Source organism: Carcharodon carcharias, chromosome 18 (genome assembly GCF_017639515.1).
Source record: "Carcharodon carcharias isolate sCarCar2 chromosome 18, sCarCar2.pri, whole genome shotgun sequence".
Lineage (NCBI taxonomy): Eukaryota > Metazoa > Chordata > Chondrichthyes > Lamniformes > Lamnidae > Carcharodon > Carcharodon carcharias.
The window spans coordinates 69,223,972-69,244,856 of NC_054484.1; the positions used below are offsets into that span (position 1 = coordinate 69,223,972).

Here is a 20,885-nt window from a genome sequence, read left to right on the forward strand (position 1 = left end):
GGCTTATAAAAATGTATTAGGCTGCCAACAACCAAGTTGCTGATTTTATTATAGTCTTAAACATCCCCTAGTTCAACAAGTGCTCACAATGAATTACTGTCTTGATAGGCCATTAATTTGTTTTCAGGGGCTGAAAAGCCATCCCCCACATCAACCACGTTTCTCACCTATGAAAAAAATCTATTTTAATGTTGCTATATTTTTCCATGTTTGCGCACAGCAGTGTCCTAGAGGTTGATCTTCAATTCCTGGAGGCTCCAGGCCAATCCTCAAGGGTTGGCAACCCTAATCCACAACATTCTGACTTCAGAGGTGAGAGTGGTACCAACTGAGCCACCCACGGCTGAACAGAAAGAAAAAGTAAGCTGAAGCTAAACGTCTAAAAATAAATTATTTAAAGAAAATCTCTGACAACCAAGATGACATTCTGCAAAGAGCGGGGGTTTCCTACCACTAATCTTCCAGTAATTTAATTTTACGTTGAATGAAAATACAAAAAATGCCCTGTGAGATGTGATTCCCTTTCTGCCATAAATGTCCAATTTTAATAAAATCCGTGCAATCTATGCAGGACAACATTCCGTTCTTGCAATACGCTCAATGTTTCCCCCTCCCATATTGAACACAGCAACCCTTCATTGGATGGACGATTTGAAGACAATTCACTAGTACAAAATTTGGAATAAAATAGCTCGAAAATAATAAAAACGGCAACAGAATGTTAATTGGCGTTAATGAGATGCTGCTTTGAAACATGTCACTTTTGGCCACCAGCAGCAGCTCCCATTCACAAGCTGTCCTTGTCAATCAAAATGAAGGCGCAGGCTGTTGCCAGGGTTTCCAGTGACGTATGGCCAAGGGCTTGTTTTTTTTAAGCGGGGTTCATTAGCATATTGACCTCACAAAGGGCCCGCTACGCCATTGGTCCGCAGCGAGAGGGTGAGTTTGGACGTCATGATGCCGGAGGCGTCCTGATTTGTTGCCAGGAAATGGGGCGTATCCCGGAGAGCTCGCAGGGCAGGGTCTGTTCTGCACTCGGGGCTGGCCATTCACTAACTCACTCCATGGCAATGGGAGCATGAAAGCAGCCGCAGAACGGCCCGGAAACAAGAAGGGAGGCGCTTATTATATTTGGGTCAGTGCCCAGCGTCCAAGTCATCTTACGACAGTTTCCATCTTGCTTTGCAACGAATAAAAAGCGTTGCCAAGTAACACCTTTCTAAGTCCGCTGAGGAAGTGAGCCGGTTTGCAGTGCGAAGAGCAGGTCAGCACTGCGGGAGCAAAGTTACTGCAAAGCTCCAGTTTGAGGGATTCCATCTAAGAAGGGCGAAAGCAAACACCGCGTTAAGGAAGATGATGCAAATTATGGATACTTACAACCAGAAGCACTCCCTGTTCAACGCTATGAACAAGTTTATCGGTGCGGTCAATAACATGGACCAGACGGTAATGGTGCCCAGCCTATTGCGGGATGTCCCTCTGGAAGATGAAGGCAAGAGCGAAGTCAACGGCGTTTCCAGTACCGGAGCGTCTAACTATTACTCTGATAAGCGGGATATGTACAACTACTACGTCTTGCTGAAATCCATCAAGAACGATATAGAGTGGGGTGTGGTGCAACTGGACGATAGGAAGAAAGATAAAGCCGCCACCATGGACATTAGGGTGGACGAGGCGGAAGGAGAAGAAGACTTGCAGAAACAATTCCACTATCATCTAAATGGATTATACACCGTCCTGTCAAAACTGACCAGAAAAGCGAACACTCTAACTAACCGCTACAAACAGGAAATCGGTTTCGGCAGCTGGGGACATTAAGCACAGATCAAGTTACCAGTACTAATGAAGTTAAGCCAAACCAAGCCTAACTGAAGTTGCAAGGTTATTTTCTGCTCTGCTCCAAAAACGGATTTAACTTGATCACTTAATAAGCCCTTTTCTGTGTTTTCGTCTTATTGCTGGGAGAAGGGAAGGCTTTGTAGGACGTGCTTGAGAAATAAAACTTTCATGGAACTGAAGCGTGGTTATGAGCGGCAGTGCCGGTGGAAATTACATCATTTTACTTTGCACTACTTTGTACTATATATGTGATGTATAAAATTGTAACGTGTCTTGTAAACCGTTTACTCATTTTTATAAGCGCACAAAATTGACGCGTTTCTTTTACAATCTCTGGTGCATGAGTTTGTAAAATACGCTTCTGAAGAGGGCTTTAAGATCCCTGACAAAATGAGGCTATTGAAAGGGCCAATGAAATGACAGAGCTGCATAGTTACTCGTGTGTGATAAGTTGCTGCGTGGAACCGACTGAATTTCTGCTAAAAGATAATGAGGTTCCTTACTATCATCAACCTATTTTTCTTATTTAAACCCTACTTTTTGTACAGGGTGGTATATTAAAACCTATATGTTAAAAATAAAGGAAAATAGTGAGATCTTCACGAGCTTGTGGTAAATTTGAAATTCACAGTAGAAGAAGTCGATCATGAAAAACTGGTGAAACGTATCTGACTGGTAGAGTTAAGCCTGTTTTCTTTTGGAACCAAGTCAAGCATTGAAGCTTTTAATTCGGTTTGGGAGGAGTACATAATTTCTCTTATTACTCAGCACCAGCTACAGAAAGCCTGCCCACAGAAACTTGTGCAATGTGCTGTCTGATTAAAGGCGGTCTTGAGTGGATTGTTTCAGGTTGTGGAAGCATTTGTCAGTCCTGCCGCATTCTTTCCCCGCCTTTTTACAACTGCGAGAAATCCTTGCCCGGGCAGCTCCATGACTATTAGCTTCCTCTTGGCTGTAAACTATACCGCCGACAGCAAAAGCTTGGATTTTGCCTCCTTGCACTGATCATTGGTTGACTTGAGCCTGGAGCTTTGATTATATTGCATTGCGTCTGTTATTACAAAATCCTACCGAATTGGGTGGATGTGATTTTGTTGAAATGAAGGACCCTAAGGGAAACAATGCGCCCGCAGATCAGGGTGCGTCAGACACAAATATAAGCGGAAGCATTTAAGATAATTTTAAAAGAACTATCCTTGATAAAACATGCAAGATCATTGATCTAATGACACAATGAGGAAAGGCTTATACGGAATGTTACAATTTTAAGTTTCAGCACAGCTTGTATGTGTGTATATATAGGAAATAAAGATGTAAAGTTCAAAATATGTATTTGGAATAGTTGTACGTCAAAACTCTGGCACCATTAAAGATGGGCAGTATATGGGAGTTTGTCAGTTCATAATATACGAAGTGCTTGAATTTGCTGTACAAAACGTGTTACAGAGGACTCGAAACCAGGCTACAATTTTCAATGCCGATAATCGTTTTTAAAAAAAACCCAACGTTTTTCTGGTAAACTTAAATTATGATAAATTTCGGATTTTTTATTAACAGAATAAATAATTGCATTTCGTGATTGGATTATGCAGTCGTCCTACAAATGGATGGCACGCCACCATTAAACGTCTTCTCTCCATTCCTAACTCCACCCCATCCTCTCCACCATTGACGGCTATATCTTCAACCGCCCAACCCCCATGATTGGAATTCCTTCTCTAAATCTCTCGACCGCCCCCTCATTCTTTCGCGCGTTAAAATCCACCTCTTTAAAGACCACCATTTCTGGCCAGCTTCCGCCCTCAATATCTTAATACTGTTTCTCAAAGGACAACATTTTAGCTCTATGACCTTTCATCAGAACTGGAGAATGTTAACCCTCTGTTTCCCTTTCCACGGATGGCTTTTCTAATGAACCCAAAGGCCACGGCCATCGCCGGGGGGGGTGGGGGGGAAGTGAAACTAATAAAGAACTTGAGTAAAATAAAGGAATTGAAATGTATGAACTCTATCCGCATTATCCACTGTGTTTCTGTTTTTATTTCAGATTTATGGCATCTTTATTTTTTTGTTTCCTCCTTTGGTTTGGTTTAATTTTTAGATTACGTTTTGTGAAACGCCGTGGAATATTCTTAGTTAAAGGTGTTATACAAGCTGTTGAAAGCTAATCTACGCTTTCTGGACTATAGATTAATTTTTGCAATGGGATTGAAATTAAATATTCAGAAAATTGTTCAATTGTTTTAATTGAAATCTGGTAAATTAATAATGAGTTTATAGTACTCATCTGATTCAGAATAGTTTGAGCTCTACAGGGTAATAATGCTTTAGTGCATTTTGTTGCACTGGTAGATGTCCTGCCGTTCAGATCTGATGTTAAACCATAGACTGGATTTTAGGGCCCAATGATGGCATGTTTGAGGAGCAGGGGGAAAGGAATGCTGGTAAAATGCAGTGTGTGGCCCACCTACTGCTTTCCTGTCTGTCAGAAGCCTATCTCCCATTTTATTGTGGATGGTGGAGACCTCAGGCCTGCCCTTGGACCTATTGAGACCCTTAAGGGGTGACTTAAGTGCCTCACCCTGTCTCCACTGCTATTTTACCCATGGCAGGGGGAGGCCCAGGCCAAGTGGGTAGCCAGGCAAGTTTTACTGGGCACACTGATGTCAGGCAGGGAAGGGGTTTCCTGTGCCCATCAGAGGAATTCTGCCCTCACCCAGGCCATAACCCTTGGTCATAATCCTTTCCCAACCCCCCCTGCCAACCTTTCAAACCTGGTACCCCACCTCCCTTACCCTCACTTGGGGCCTGTCAGCCAGGCCCCAGTAATACCCCAGGTTTAACTGAAATCCCACTTCCCATAATCACCTCTTCCAGGGTGACCTACTCTGGGGGAAAAAAGTGCTAACAAGAACTTGAGAGCTGGTGAGACCATGATGGGGGAAGAGGACCTGAGGCCGTGCAACCTGCTCCGATTTTACTGCTGCTAGCTCGGACCACCACTCTATATCCACAGGACAATCGGGAACAGACACCATCAACCTTTATGCATCCAACGCATGTGCAGAACGATGCCTGCAGTAGAAATCAGAACAGAACGTGTCCCAGAAAAGTCTGACCCAGGATGAGAGGCCAAATTACGGAACAGTCCAGGAAAATCATGGATGGTTGGTCACCATGCCGGAGTCTGGTTGTAATCCCTGCAGTGGCCACCGCTCAAACCTGGCACTTCTGGGATGACGGAGCATTCTGCCAATCAGCCTCTGTGGAGGGAAAGACAGAGCTAACATTTCGAGTCCGTATGATTTCTTCAGAGCTCAAGAAGAGTCATACGGACTCAAAACATTAACAGTCTTTCTACAGATGCTGTCAGACCTGCTGAGTTTTTCCAGCATTTTTTGTTTTTGTTTCTGATTTCCAGCATCTGCAGTATTTTGCCTTTATATTCCTCCAATCAGATGTGCCAGCAACTTCCTAAGGTGGGCTTTCCTCCCCAGCTAGAGGCAGAAGTCCCACCCTTAAACCAATTAACGCCCTGCCAAGTGTAATATGGTTGGTGGTTAAGCCAGCATTTTCTGTGGGCAAAAACAGAATTACCTGGAAAAACTCAGCAGGTCTGGCAGCATCGGCGCAGAAGAAAAGAGTTGATGTTTCGACTCTTTTCTACTCCACTCAACTCTTCTTCTCCGCCGATGCTGCCAGACCTGCTGAGTTTTTCCAGGTAATTCTGTTTTTGTTTTGGATTTCCAGCATCCGCAGTTTTTTTGTTTTTATTTTCTGTGGGCTGTTTTTTAGCTAGAGGAACATGGTACCCAGTAAAATCCAGCACCTAAACGTACATTGATGACACCCAGCTCTATCTTGCCATCGCTTCTCCTGACCTTCAACTGTGTTAGACTGCTTGTCCAACATTCAGTCCTGAACCAAATTTTCATCCAATTAAACACAACACGTTGAATTTGGAAACCAAAAACAATTAGTAAGAGGGAAAATCAACTGTAACTGGTCCCTCAAGTAACTGAGCTTCAGACCGAGGCTAACAATGCATATTGTGGGAATGTTGCATTATTAGGGAAATCCTAATCTTAAAGGGGCAACTACTTGTTCCAATGGAGATTAGAGACAGAATGACACTGCTCAATGATGATCAAGAAGTTATCCTGACATTGTGGTCAGCATTCTTCTTTCAACCAATAACCGGCAAATTCTAAATTCTAAAAAAAGCAGTCACATTTTCTTGTATAAAAAGCCACTAAATTTCAAAATATCCGTTGCCTATGAAATGTTTTAGATACTTGTAAAAGGTGCAGTATGCAAAAACACAGAAATTTGTAACACAAGAATAGACTATTTACACCTGTGTCTTCAGCTGTCTAGGCCTTAAGCTCTGGAATTCTCTCCCAAAGCCTCTCTGCCTCTTCCCCTTTTTACTTCTCCTTTGAAATGCTCCTTTAAACCTACCTCCTTGACCAAGTTTTTTTAGTCACCTGTCTTGATATCTCCTTTGTCTTGGTGTCAGTTTTTAGCTGATTATGCTGCTGTGATGTGCCTTGGGATGTTTTACTATGTTAAACACTATATTAGGAGGGATACTGGAACAGAGACCCAAGTGTTCACATAGTCAAATTTTTGAAGGTGGCAGAACAAGTTGATATGGCTGTTAAAACAATGGAGAAGATCCTTGTCGTTATAAATAGGCATAGAATACAAAAGCAAGAAAGTTATGCTACCCCTTAAAGAATTAGGACTGGAGTGTCTTGTCCAATTCTAGGCACCATGCCTTAGGAATAATGTAAAATCCTTGGAGAGTGCACAGAGGAGAGCTACTAGAATGACACCAGGGATGAGGTACTTAAGTTATATAGAGAGGCTAGATAAGCTGGGATTGTTCTACAGCAGAGAAGGTTAAGAGGAGACTTAATAAAAGAGTTCAGTATCAAAAGCCCTGAGAATAGAATAGATAGGGAGAAACTGTTTCCAGTGCCAGGAGGGTTGGCAACAAGACAACGCAAATTTAAGATAATTGTCAATAAATCCAAGGAGGAACTGATTTTTTTAGCACCTATAGTTTGGATTGCATTGCCTGAAAAGGTGGTAGAAAATGATTCAATAACTTTCAAAATGGAGAGAATATGTTGGAAAAGAATATATTTGAGGGGTATGGGGAAAGAGCAGGTGAGTGGGACTAATTGGTTAGCTCCTCCAATGAACTGGCATAGGAAAAATAGGCTGAATGGACTCATTTGTTCAGTGCCAATCAGTGAAATGCAAGCTGATGTTGTCACCATTACCATTCCAGTTCCTACTCTTTCAATTCATAATCCCTTTTGTTTATTTGTACTGCTTGATTAGCAGCTTCACCCCTCTGAGAACAGAGTAAGGTGAAATATCTAGCATAATTTATTTTCTAAGTGGTACTGCTGTAGATTAAATAGCTTATTTCTCAAAAATTATAACATATCAAAGCACAATTGATAAAATAGTACTTGCATTTTTGCTACTATAATTTTAAAATGGAAAAATTTTGAATTCAACAAACATCTTTGTATATAATGTTCACAAAGGACAGATGTTTACATTTTTTAAAATGCTGCATAGTTTACAATTTAATTGCAATCTTATTGTCCTGGTAATGTTTATAAATCCAACTTGTAATTAATTTAAACTTCACAGCATCACAACCTGTTTGATTAAAGCAGCCAATAACCTTGTCAATTTTATCCTTACTTTTTTTTTCAAATTGCACTTTCAATGTCTTTAGTTTTGTAGATTCAGGTGGTAGGTGCCCTCTGACATTTCAGATAAGTGAACATTATTCTTATCTGAGCTCTGACAGTGAATAGGAGTATGAAAAGTGAAGCTATTTCTGTCATGGCTTTATCTATGTTTCTCACAAACACTTAGCTAATTCCCAAGCGTTTCAATTTTCTTTTCCCTCATGGCCTTTGTTTTGTAGAAACTTTCTCTATCTTTATCATTCAAAAAATGGAGGGTTGATTGATGTGTTATATTCCTCCTAGTCATCCATGTACTCAATTAAGTATTTGCAATTTTATAGGAAACCCTCTGTCATCAGTCATGTGTGGTATCTTGCTGATGCCTCAGCACCAAATAGGAAGTTCAAATATTAGAGCTAAATGCCATATGCAAAAATGCATTTACTTATCAGTTTAAGGTTACATATATTTATTTCAGTTTACAGGTTGGTTAATTTAAAAGTACATTCCTTAATGATGCCAAAATTAGTCAGGCTACTGATGATCATTTCAAACCTCCATTAGCAAACAAAATACCATAGGCTGGACTTACTTCTATGTTGAAACTTGGGCTGCAAGTTTCTTCACAGCTTTTGTGCCAATAGATATGTATACTCAGCCAAGAGAAGTTATGCTTGTCAGGGGCTAAATGTGGAATACCTGCAAATTGACTATCGTGAGTGAGGCTGGGGAATAGGTAAATTTAGAATTACATTTGTCAACAACATTATTATGAAGTATGTATGATCTTTATTTGTTCAAGGCTTTTTCACAGTCTTGAGCAATAGTCAAGGAAATAATTGTAACTGGATTAGATGCCAAATTTGTTACAAAGGGTTGGAACACTTGGAACCTATGATGACTTTTTAATTTATTGGTAGGATTCACAGGTTATGGAACCCATGTAATTACTCTGTCCAAAACCCTGAACTGGTGTGAGTCAGTCCAAAGTGTTTGCTCCAATTCAGAGTTCTGAAGTTTGAAATGTTTTATTTCCAAGATGGACACCAGATCTTGCAAATTCAGTATGATTCTGACACATGTGAAATAATAAACATAAAGTATTGTAGACAGGATACAAAACCCTTTGACAAAAATAAAATAATCTGTAATTTTGGCTGAAAATTCAAGTGAGATAAAGCCTAAGGTATTATGGTCAGATTCCTCAGATTACAATTAACAAACAAATCAGTTAAGTCTTAATGTGAATTATGTGAACAACTAATTGAATCTGTCCTTTAATGAGGAGATTCTAGCAGTATCTATGAGTTGGAATTTTCCTCCACCTATTGTTAATGAAGGTAAGTTCTCCCCAAAAATACTAGATGCTCTATGTAGGCATCTCAATGAAACCTCTGCTATAATAAGTAGTCCACTTGAGTGCTGTAATAAGATACATTTATGAAATATCTTATTAATTGTGTTTCTGAATTTTGAGTATTGTGGTTGTATGTTCTGCTATTATCCCCATACAGAACGTTAATGTTTAAAGAGAAATTTGAACAGTGATTAACTGAAAAAAGTTACATCACAAGATTTAAAGTTTTTAAACAAAAACAAACTTTACGGTATATGAAAGGAGATTAAAGCAAACACTACTGACAACACTATAGTTTATAAAGAATTATGCTATAAACTCAGTTCTACCTTATCTTACAAAACCTTGAAGGTTCATTCACTTTTCCTGGGACCAGCCCAAAGGTATGCCACTGCCCTCTGGAATTCACTTTCATTCCTCAGTGTTTCAGTTATCTCTGAAATTTCATAGGGATCCTTCTATTAGCTTTTGGCTAAGTTATCCTCCAAAACCTTATGATTATGGAATTCTAGGCTCAAACTTAAGCTTCATTGCATTCTCCAAGTTAACTGCTAGTTTTCACTATGAGGGTCACTGTAGGTTTCTTCCTCTAGCTCCAAGCAAGGGAAATCTTCCAGTTTCTTTTTCCCTCACGAACTCTAAATGACCCGAAAATACACAAGACCAAATCTGCAACTGCTTTTTGTGAGCAAAACCGGGATAAATTAAAGAAAGGAACCTTATAACCCCTCAGCCTGTTTCCATTACAACATGACATGTTTGGGATGTTCCAAACAAAAGTGCAAATTAACTATCTTTTACCTTCAACACCAAACCCTTTGATTCTGTCACCCATACGAATAATTTGTATCTCTAGTGGGGATTTTACAACCCTCTTTCCCAGAATTTCTAGCTTTTACCTTCTTTCATCTGGGAACTACATAAATAATGTCAAGCTTGTATTGAGATAAGGGTAGACCTTTATATCCTTCACAAACATAGAGATGGGTCACTCATTGTTTAAGTTTTACATTTCTACATCTGACCTTGTAAGATAAACACAAATTACCTTTTAAATGTAATTAACTGAAGCTTGTTTGGTTTGCATTCATTCCATGGTTGTTGACTAGGTTCTTAATCAGGTTTTCCATTTATCTTACATTTAATATTTTAATCCCCAACCTAAACATTATATTCCTAATACTAAAAGTTATACCTCTAAAATACATGATTTGTGGAATCAGATATTTGCAACAATTCAAAATACTTCATTTTAATGATTAGGAATACACATGAATCATGTGACCATGTTAAAGTAAATGAGCAAATTGTTACTGAGCTAGTGTTTTATATTTTCTAATGACAGAAATAGGAACTACAATCTGGAGAGGTGTGTAACAGACAGCTGATCTGATATTGTCCCCTTTACATGATCAACAAAAGTTAAAATTATCCCCATATTATTGGAATGGAGAACACTTTACGCAAGTGAGAATCAAGACGAGATTGGTTATAACCTTAAAAAGGCACTGAATAACTATTGAAAGAAGAATAATGTGAACGTACATGGGGAGAAATCAGGAAAATTGGGTTGTAAAACTAGTGTTCAAAAGTTGACTGCAGGGAAGAATGACTGCTCTTTACTGAGCTAAAAGTATAATTGGTTGTGCATAGTGAATTATTGCATTTTTAAAAATACCTCAAGCACTTCACAAACAATAGATTATTTTGAAATTTAGTGACATTTTGTACCAAAAATATGACAGCTAAATTCCAGGCAACAATGTGGTAAAAGAACAATTATTTTATTTTATTTTTGGTGATATTTGTTCAGAGAAGAATGTTACCTAGGAGAACTTTATTAAGCCATGCTATCCTATCTTTAATCATCACCGGAACACACAAACTGGCTCTTGATTTAAATGTATTCTGAAGGATAGGACCTCTCTAGGGAATGCAAGATTCTCTTATCATTGCACTGCACAGTCAGGCTAGGCTAAAAGCTCAAATCCTTGAAGGGCATTGAATCCACAATAATTATAGGATTTTGTCCCTGTTATTAATTGTTTTTGGTTTCCAAATTCACTGTCTGTTTTGGTGCCATGACAAATATGCATTACATTTGAGTCAGCTATCTCAAGAACTTCATCTGATTGGCCTCACAAGAAAAATTAAATTTTTTGGCTTTACTTTTTTTTATTAATTCATGTGACATGGGTGTCGTTGGCTAGGCCAGCATTTATTGCCCATCCCTAATTGCCCTTGAGAAGGTGGTGGTGAGCTGCCTTTTTGAATCGCTGCAGTCCATGTGGTGTTGGTACACCCACAGTGCTGTTAGGGAGGAGTTCCAGGATTTTGACCCAGTGAAAGTGAAGAAATGGCAATACATTTCCAAGTCAGGATGGTGAATAGCTTGGAGGGGAACTTGCAGGTGGTGGTGTTCCCATGTATCTGCTGCCCACAGAATGTTACTGCAATAAGCTACAGATCCACCTCTGCTTTTAAAAGTAATTTATTGTGCCCAGTATTTACTATCTGTATTTATATCTTTGCATCAGTTTCTTCTACCATGAATATTATGTGACTTGTGCATATATTCCAAACATTTTTTCTTTATCATAAGCTGAGTTTAACTATCTCTAGCATCAGTTTGGCTTAGTGATAGCACTCTAACTTCTGAGTTAGATATTTTATACACTTCAAAAAAATTTAGCTGTAAAGCACTGTGCAACATCTTGAGATCATGAAAAATACTATAGAAATGCAAATTTATTCTTACTTCAACAACAATTAGGGGACGTGTTTATTATTGTTTAGGTAATATTTGGAAAAAATTACATCAATTTGTTTCTCTTGTTTAAAGAGGGTGTAGTACAAAACAGGATGTAGAGACACTGAATTATAGTGCACAGGCTGAGAAAGACAGGAAATATGGTTAGTGCTTTAATTGAAACTTTTCAAAATGTAGTTGTCTCCTCACACCCCATGCCACCAACACAAATATTACTTCCACTTAGGGAGGAGGGTGGGTTGGTGCACACCAGTAATTTCTCCACAATGGTTGTAGTGAAATCATTTTGGTTACTTTGAAATACCTCATCCAATCAATCCTGCTAAGAAGCAATGAGACACATTCCTATCATGACAGAGTAGGGGATGGGGTGTGGTGGGTTGGTGGTGGTAGTGTTTGGGTACAGTTGGCCCAACAGCTGTGTCATGGAATGTTACTGCTGTGAGCTACAGACCCACCTCTGCTTTTAAGAGTAATTTATTGTGCCCAACATTTACTATTTGTATTTATATCTTTGAGTCAGTTTCTTCTACCAATTTTCACCTCTCCCAAAGTCATGACACTGTGTTAGCCTGTGGTTCCACAGTTGCTGGCAATGCTTCAGTACACTGACCAACCAGTCCATTCCACATGTGAGTGTTGACAATGACTGTTAATGAGCACAGCTGAACCCTACCCTGTCCTCATTCTATATCCCATAAGTGCATTTGCAGCACTGATCATTGGATACCAGTGAGGAATGAGAAATCTGACTGACCTTCCTGTACCTGACTCAGGCATGGTGAGAGCAACCGAAGGAATCCAATTTCAGTCTTAACTGAGACCAGCTGACGTGTCACAAGCTGGAGATCAAGGCTGCAAAATTAGCTGAGATCTGAAAATGGATACTTGAATTGCAATACTCTGTTAACCTGTGCTCGTTCCTTTTAATACATACAGCACTCAAACTTTGTGCTGCCTACTCATTACCATGATTGTATTTTGCAGCCAGTGCTGAGTGTATTCTGAGTGGCTGCACGCCTAGACACGGGGTGCAAATTCATGAGTGACTAGCACCACTTAAAGCTAAGTTATACTACTTGAAGTCCGCCTGCACATCTTAAAGTGCATTTTGACTGGGTAAAAGTGGTCAAGCAGAAAGAACACTGAAGTATGGCTCAGCAGGGCATGGAGCATGCTCCGAGGTTTTCTGACGTAGCATTGGAGGTCTTGGTGTAAGAAGTGGCCAGGATGAGAGGGGGGTCTATTCACTAGGCACCAGGAGGCCCTACAGCCAGATACTGTGAAGGGAATGGGAGCAATGCACCAGTGTAGCTCTGAGAACCAGGGTGCAGTGCAAGAGGTATATTGATGTCACACAAGTGGTCAAAGTCAGTGAATGCATCTTGAAGTGCCATATCCTTACAACTGAGCCACACCCACATAGCAACAACCTCTATCAACCATGATTCATACCTTACATTTATATTTCACTTAGCACTGTTGCAAACCTGACGTGCATCTCTCAGCTTGCACAAACTGCCTGCTATTCAACCACAACATTCAAACACATTGCACCATATCCAATGATACACTTCCCTCTCTCTTGTAGGATAGGATGACACAAAATCACAGGCAGCAGAATCTAACTGGTAGGCACAGCTGCATGACCCCACACCTGTGGAAGAGAAGGAGCTCGCCATCAAAGCAGCCATGGGGCCATGGCCAGTTTCTGGGCTGAAAGGATCAAAGTACATTCATACCTAATCCTCCTGGAGCTGGACTGCCTCACCTTCTTGACTAAAATAATATAGACAGGAGGAAATAGCAACATAGAGTACAATGGCATCATTTTGGACAATATTTGACTTAATGTTTTTGATGTGGTTTTATTCATGATATTTCTGTATATGAACTTTGTCTTTTGTCGACTAAATAATTTTGAACTGAGACAATATAAGAGTGAAACTGTGAATGTGATAGTTGCTACGGAGTTAAGGATAAACTGAAATATGCAAACAAGTGGGCTAATTGATTTTAATCAACAACATGAAAAAACATAAATTCATGCTATCTATGGAGTCAAACAGTGATGAATAAACTCAGAAATCTGTAATGAATGTAAAATGAAAATATGGAAACTAAACATGGCTGTCGCAAACAATACTGCAAACTGTAGTTTATTTGCCACTTCATGCTTGTACTGAACAAGCGCAGCATAGTTTCCATTTAATTATGTTTCAGAGCTCATTTAATTACCAGCAGCAATCAATTAAAGCAAGTAATTCAAAAACAGTTATCTTAAAATATCTACCTTTCAATGAAGTTAACCTACAATGCACTAGTCATAACATTTCCCATGCAAAAAAATGTGTAATTTCTGCTTAACTCAGCAGGTTATTTTATTCCTAGGTTGCTTTCATAACTCCACAATTTCTAGAAGCACTCTTGGCTTTGCCTTGATAGCAATCCTAGGAGCTTACAAAACTGCCCTTTGTGTGAATTCTGGAGAGCCTCATTGTTCACTTATCAAAGCAAAAAGATCTCCAGTGCTTTATTTTGACCATGCAGAATCTGTTCAATTGGATTGATGACTTTAAACTAACTATTTGAAAGAATTACCAATTAAAATGTGTCTGCAAAAAGTTTTAGTTCTAGCTCCACTAGCTTTCTAATAACTTTTCCAGATGGCACCTCTCACATACTATGGGTAAAAGCAGGCTGGAGTTTTTTTCAACTATTATTTACATTGAAGTCAGTGAAAAGGAAACATTCAGCTGACTACCAGTGAATTTTCTCTGCAGAGTGTTTAGCAAGCTGCACTCTGCTGTGGTTATGATGACATTTGTAAAATGTGGTCACTTTTGGGTGCTAAATAATGTCAGTTCATTTTAACAGAATATAATGGTGTTAGTGAAGGATGTCATGCACAAACTATACAGATCGCAAAGGTTCTTCTCATCATGCCACCATTACATCCTTAAATATTTTGTTCTCTTCCAAATGTGCAGTCAGGAGGTTCTTCTTTTCCCAGAGACTAGTGAGCTTCTGGAATGCATTACCTGCTTCTGCAATGTGAGCTGACTCTGCATGCCTTCAAAAGGAAACCAGATGTTTCTGGTTGGGGCGAGATCACATCATAAAAAAGGTTTAGCAGTTTACACACACATAGGGCTGGATTTAATCCAGCTGTCACAGTGGAAAATGTGGTAGCTGGGCCCAATTAATTGTGGGAGAGGCCCTGCATCAGTCTCCCAGTGGCAAAACCACACCTGAACCAAGTCAGATGGTGGAAGAGACTGACACAATTGGGAATGAACCAATTGTCACCCATTATCCCTGAACCCACTGTGATTTTAGTGGTGGCGCAAGGATTAAATGGAGGCTGCATGGCTTTCCTTGGAAATCAGTAAACCTCTGTTGGTTTGCCAGCAGTATCCCGGGGTTGGAAAAGTAGGGGGGGGGTCAGGGGGTTGAGGGAGGGTTCCATCGTTATTAGGCACTCTGTGCCCAATCAAGCTGGCCTTGGGGTAGGTGCGGGGGGTGGTGTGGTGGCAGGAAGGCTACCCTCTACCCTTGCCTCTGATCCCCTTGGTCCACCCCTCTCTCACAACCCTCACCTCATGTTCCCCATCCCGTCCTCACTTGCCTATGGCCTGGGGTCGCATGATGGTCCTGGGCCTCTGGTGATTGTGCTGCCTCCAACAGCCAATCCTAATAATGCTGGTGGCCTAAGGAGCTTCCAGCCTCTGGTTGGTCGCCACTCTTGGTGGTTGGGACTACCACTTCTGGGGACCACTTAAGTGCCTGAAGAGCACTTGATTCCACTGGGCTTCTCCCATGGAATTGGCGGGGGTTCCCCAGCAGTTCTGCAACTTGTGGGAGAGATACCATCAGCCTGACAAAATCCTGGCCATAGTCAATATGATCTGCTGGACTGGTTTCTATTACATCAGAGGTTGGAGGGAAACATTCCCTTTTTCCAATATGATAGTACAATTGTCCATAATATTAAAAATACTTCATATCTAACAATTAAGCTTGCAGAGAGTTTCATCCTACGTAGAACATCCAGCACTAAAACAGGCCATTCAGCCCAGCTGGTCCATTTCAGTATTAACACTCCACACAAGTCTCCTCTCAGGTGAGTCACGTGCTGTGGAATACCCAGCCTCTGACCTGCTCTTACGTTAATGTGACTTTTCCAGTTAAGTTTCTTGTCAATGGTGACCCCTGGATGTTGTCTGTGGGAGATTTGATGCTAATGATGTTGAATGTGAAGAAGAGGTGGTTAGACTTTCTCTAGTATGAGATGATCATTGCCTGGCAATTGTGTGGCAGGAATTTCTTTTAATTCATTTGTGGGATGTGAGCATTAGGCTAGCATTTATTGACCATCCCTAATTATCCTGGCGAAGGTGGTGGTGATCTGTTTTCTTGAACTACTGTAGTCCATGTGGTGTAGGTACACCCACAGTGCTATTAGGGAGTTCCAAAATGTTGATCCAGGTACAGTGAAGGAATGGTGATATATTTCAAGTCAGGATGCTTTGTGAGTTGGTGGGGAAGTTGCATGTGGTTACATCTGCTGCCCTTGTTTTTCTAAGTGGTGGAGGTGTGGGTGTAGAAGTGCTGTTGAAGGAGCCTTGGTGTGTTGCTGCAGTGTCTCCTGTAGACAGCATATCCTATTGCCACTGTAGTGGAAGGATTGAATTTTTAAGGTGGTGGATTGGGTGCCAATCAAAGTGGCTGCTTTGTTCTGGATAGTGTTGAGCTTCTTGAAGCTGAACTCATCTAAGCAATTGGAGAGCAACCCATCACACTATTAACTTGTGCTTTTTAGATGGTGGTCAGCATTTGGGGAGTTAGGAAATGAGTTACTTGCCATTGGATTCCCAGCCTCTTACCTGCTGTTGTAGCCACAATATTTATATACCTAGTCCAATTAAGCTTATGGTCAATGGTAACCACCACTTTCTTGTCACTTATCAGCTCAAGCCTAAGTATTGTTCAGACCTTGCTGCATGTGGGCACAGACTGCTTCAATACCTGAGAAGTTATAAATGGAATTGAACACCGTCCAATCATCAGCAATCATCCCTACTTCTGACCTTATGATGGAGGAAAGACCATTGACAAAGTAGCTGAAGGTGAGTGGGCCTAGAACACTGTCCTGAGGAACTGCTGCCTCGATCTCCTGGGGCTGAGATGTTTGGTTTCCAACAACTGAAACCATCTTCCTTTCTGCTGTGTATGACAACTGCCAGTGGAGAGTTACCCTGATTCCCACTGATTTAAATTTTACTATAGGGACTACTTAATGCCATGCTATTTTAATGTCAAGTGGAGTCACTCTCACCTGACCTCCAGAATTCAGTCCTTTTGTCCATGTTTGGACCAAGTTTATAATGAGGTCTGTAACCAAGTGGTCCTGGCAGAACCCAAACTGAACATCCATAAGCAGGTGATTAATGAGTAATTGCTGTATGATAACATTGTCAATGACACCTTCCATCACTTTGCTGATGATTGAGAGTTGACTTTTGTTTTATTCATTCATGGGATGTGGGCTTCACTGTCTGGGCCAGCATTTATTGCCCTTGAGAAGGTGGTGGTGAGCTGCTTTCTTGAGCTGCTGCAGTCCCCGTAGTGCAGGTACACTCACAGTGCTGTTAGGAAGTGAGTTCCAGGATTTAGACCCAGCGACAGTGAAGGAGGGACGGGTATATTTCCAAGTCAGGATGGTGAGTGACTTGGAGGCGAAGCAGTAATTGGCATGGGGCAGTAATTCATAAGATTGGATTTGCCCTGCTTTTTGTGGACAAGACATACCTGGGAAACCTTACACATTGATGAGTAGATGCCAGCATTATAGCTGTATAAAACAGCTTGACTAGAGGCTTGGATAGTTCTAGAACATGTCCTAGTACTACAGCCAGGATGTTGTTGGGGCCCATAGTCTTTGCTGTATCCAGTGCATTAAACTGTTTCTTGATATCATATAGAGTGTCACGAAGCTATTAATGTATATAATATTTTAGAAAATATTTTTCTTTTAAAATAGAGGTTTAGTCTGTGGGTGTATCTTAATTGGATTAAAGCCAGTTAGTCTGGGTGCTTTGATGTGTACCAGTTTTGATATGTAAGAGAGATAGCGCACATTTGCATTTTTTTGAATAGAGCATTCAAGAAGTGGGGTGAACTGACACCTATTTAGCAGATACCAAGCAATATATTTATATTATTAATAAAATGGTACTATGAAAGGGGTTTTATTGTTAGAGAGGTTTAGTTCAGAGGTTGGTGATATAGTGAGAATTTACATTCAATGGGTGGTGTTAGATATAACTTCAGCTTTTTTCGGGTGTGCAGAGCAGAAGCAATGTGAGATCAAAAGGCAGCTGCAAGCCTCCAACTGTCTCCACAGGAACCAAAGTGACAAGAACCTCATTTTGAATTCGTAAGGTGAAAATGCTTTGCCTGGTGTTTGGTTAAGTCTATGGGTTGCAGTTGCCTTAAAGGAGATTAGTTTTGGAATTTGTTGAAAGTTATGATCATAGTAATTTTTAGCCATGTGTATACATATTTTAACCTGTTAAACTAATAAAATGTTTCATTTAGTTTAATGTAAAACCTTGAGAACTGGTGGTCTGATTCCTGAATTTACAGTTGCATCTCAAACATAACACATAAAATTATAGGTTATTTAAAGTTTCCCTTTGGGATTTTTAAATAACTCAGCTTTACCAATTGCTTTGGTCATAACATAGAGTAAATCAAATTGACTGAAGACTGGCTTCTTTGATGCTGAGAACTTCAGGAGAAAGGCGAGCTGGATCATCTACATGTCACTGAGTTGTTGAAGATGGTTACAGACACTTCAGCCTTGTCTTTTGGACTCATGTGCTGGGTTCTGCCATCTTTGAGGATGTCGATGTTGAACCTGGTTGAATGTAATGGTAGAATGGAGAATATATCAGGCCATGAGGTTGCATATTGTGGTGGAATACAATTCTGCTGATGCTGATGGCCCACAGCACCTCATGGGGCAACATTGTCCCCCAGTTGAGGGGGAAGTGTGGGAACGGGGGTGGGCGGACAGCCCTCCAATTGGCATCCCCAATCGGAAGCGTGCTGCCATTTTCCATGGGCGGGCCTTGCGCTAGGCGCTTCCTTTGCAGGCGGTGGGGAATGCCAAATGCGATAGTCTGCTCCTTCACACATGCACATGAAGGAGTGCTCCGATCTCCCTGAGACCAAGTGCTGCCTCAGGGAGATCGGTTCCCAAAGTGAAAAAGTTATTCTGTCGAAAATTTCATTTTACCATCTATGTCCCCTCATGTGACAATATCATATGAGTTGGGACATGGACATAACTTTAAATAAAAGTGAATCTTAATTTTTTAATTCAGTTGTGAAAACTCATCCCATCCTTGGATGAGGTTTGATCCTTTTTCAGGTGGCCGCCAGCGCTCCCGACCTGCTTGCCAACCTTAAGGTTCGATGGGCAGGTCCACTAATTGGTTTAATTGTTTTTTGAATGGCCTCAATGGGCTATTGACAGGTCGGCGGGTGCACAGCTGACTCGGCTGCGCCCCCACCAACCTAAAAATGCAACTGATGCGGGATGACGTTGGGAGTTCTGCTCAAAGTCATTCCGTGTCATTTTATGCATCGGTGAGTGGGCCCCACCCCCGCTCACCACAGGAAACTTCTTCCCACGAATACCAAGTTTTGAGTGGCTGCATCTGTTCTGAATCTGTTCCAGTGGTTGGTAACTTGCAGCCTGCGGGTCGCATGCAGTCCATTGGGGTTCTGAGTGCGGCCCGCGAAACATTTTGTTGACCTTTGCCCATGCGCAGGGTTGCCAGATTCCATTGGTTTTGGTCCACCTAGTTTTTTTCCCTACCAGTGTTACTAAAGTGATACATAGGTAAAGCAAGGGCACATGAAGTGAGGTGCGTGCTGATTGCACACAAACATTGACTGTGAGAGCCGTGCGCTCCCTGTGTCCAATCAAAGCACTGCATGCGAGTAGACTTTTTCTGCTATGAGACACATCAAATGCAAGAAACGCAACAGACTTTTAAAAATTAATTTATGGGATGTGGGCTTCGCTGGCTGGGCCAGCATTTATTGCCCATCCCTGGTTGCCCTTGAGTAGGTGGTGTTGAGCTGCAGTCCATGTGGTGTAGGTACTCCCACAGTGCTATTAGGAAAGGAGTTCCAGGGATTTGACCCAGCGACTAATGGATGGAAACCTCAGTGCTGAATTGTGAAGTATCTGCACATCCCTGAGTTCTAATCTAAGAAAGCTTGTGGAGGACAGATCCAGCCAGAAGTCACACTGAGTATAATGTAGGAAAGGCAAGCGTAAATATTTCTTTTGTTTTTACCATTTGAAGCTGATGACAGCTCAAATCATGTATGAATGATTGAGCATTTTCTATAACTTATGAACTATTTGGCGAGTAGAAATGTATTTAATCTTATTTATGGAGTCATGGTTAGTGCACATCCCTGATTTCAGTCTTGCGGCTCACTGAGATGAAGGAGGGCCACTCATGCGGCCCACTCACTAGCCTAGGTTGACCATCACTGATCTATCCCCTTTAGCATGGTGGAAGTGTCACACAACACAATGAAGTGTATCCTCAGTGCGAATATGAGACTTCTTCCCAAGGACTATGGTCGTCACGCATACCAATATTATCCTGGACAAGTGCATCTGTGACAGGGAGACTGTTAAGGTAAGGAAAAATAGGTTTTCCCTCATGTTGTTTTTCTCACTACTATTATAAGTTCAGTTTGGCAGCTATGTCCTTCAGGACTTGGCCAGCTCAGTCAGCAGTGGTGCTAACCAGCCACTCCTGGTGACAGACATAAGACCCCATTCAGAGAATATTCTTGTCTTTGCTACCCTCAGTGCTTCTTCCAAATGGTGTTCAATAAAGAGAAGTACTGATTCATCAGCTAAGGGAATCAGTAGGTAATTTCTTATTATTCATATGTATTCTTAGCACTCGAAGACCATTTGATTGGCACTATCAATCAACTCCATGACAGATTCTGTCTCATTATGGCAGATGAAATGGGAACAATTTGTTTTCAGAGTAAGGATCTTCTTCCTCGCCCAGCCTGTCTTTGAGTTGTTATGCCAATTCTTGTACAAACCCAACCATCTTAGATGTGGGAGGGTACATGTTCAGCAAATGACCTGTGG

The 20,885-nt window shown here is 41.0% G+C and overlaps 1 protein-coding gene across 1 annotated transcript; it reads left to right on the forward strand.

Moving 5' to 3' along the window:
• The first annotated feature begins 1,058 nt into the window (after positions 1 to 1,058).
• On the forward strand, positions 1,059 to 3,221 carry LOC121290801 (mid1-interacting protein 1-B-like). Its single transcript, XM_041211737.1, has one exon. The coding sequence runs from the start codon at positions 1,354 to 1,356 to the stop codon at positions 1,816 to 1,818; it is 465 nt and encodes a 154-aa protein (XP_041067671.1). The 5' UTR covers positions 1,059 to 1,353; the 3' UTR covers positions 1,819 to 3,221.
• The last annotated feature ends 17,664 nt before the right edge of the window (positions 3,222 to 20,885 follow it).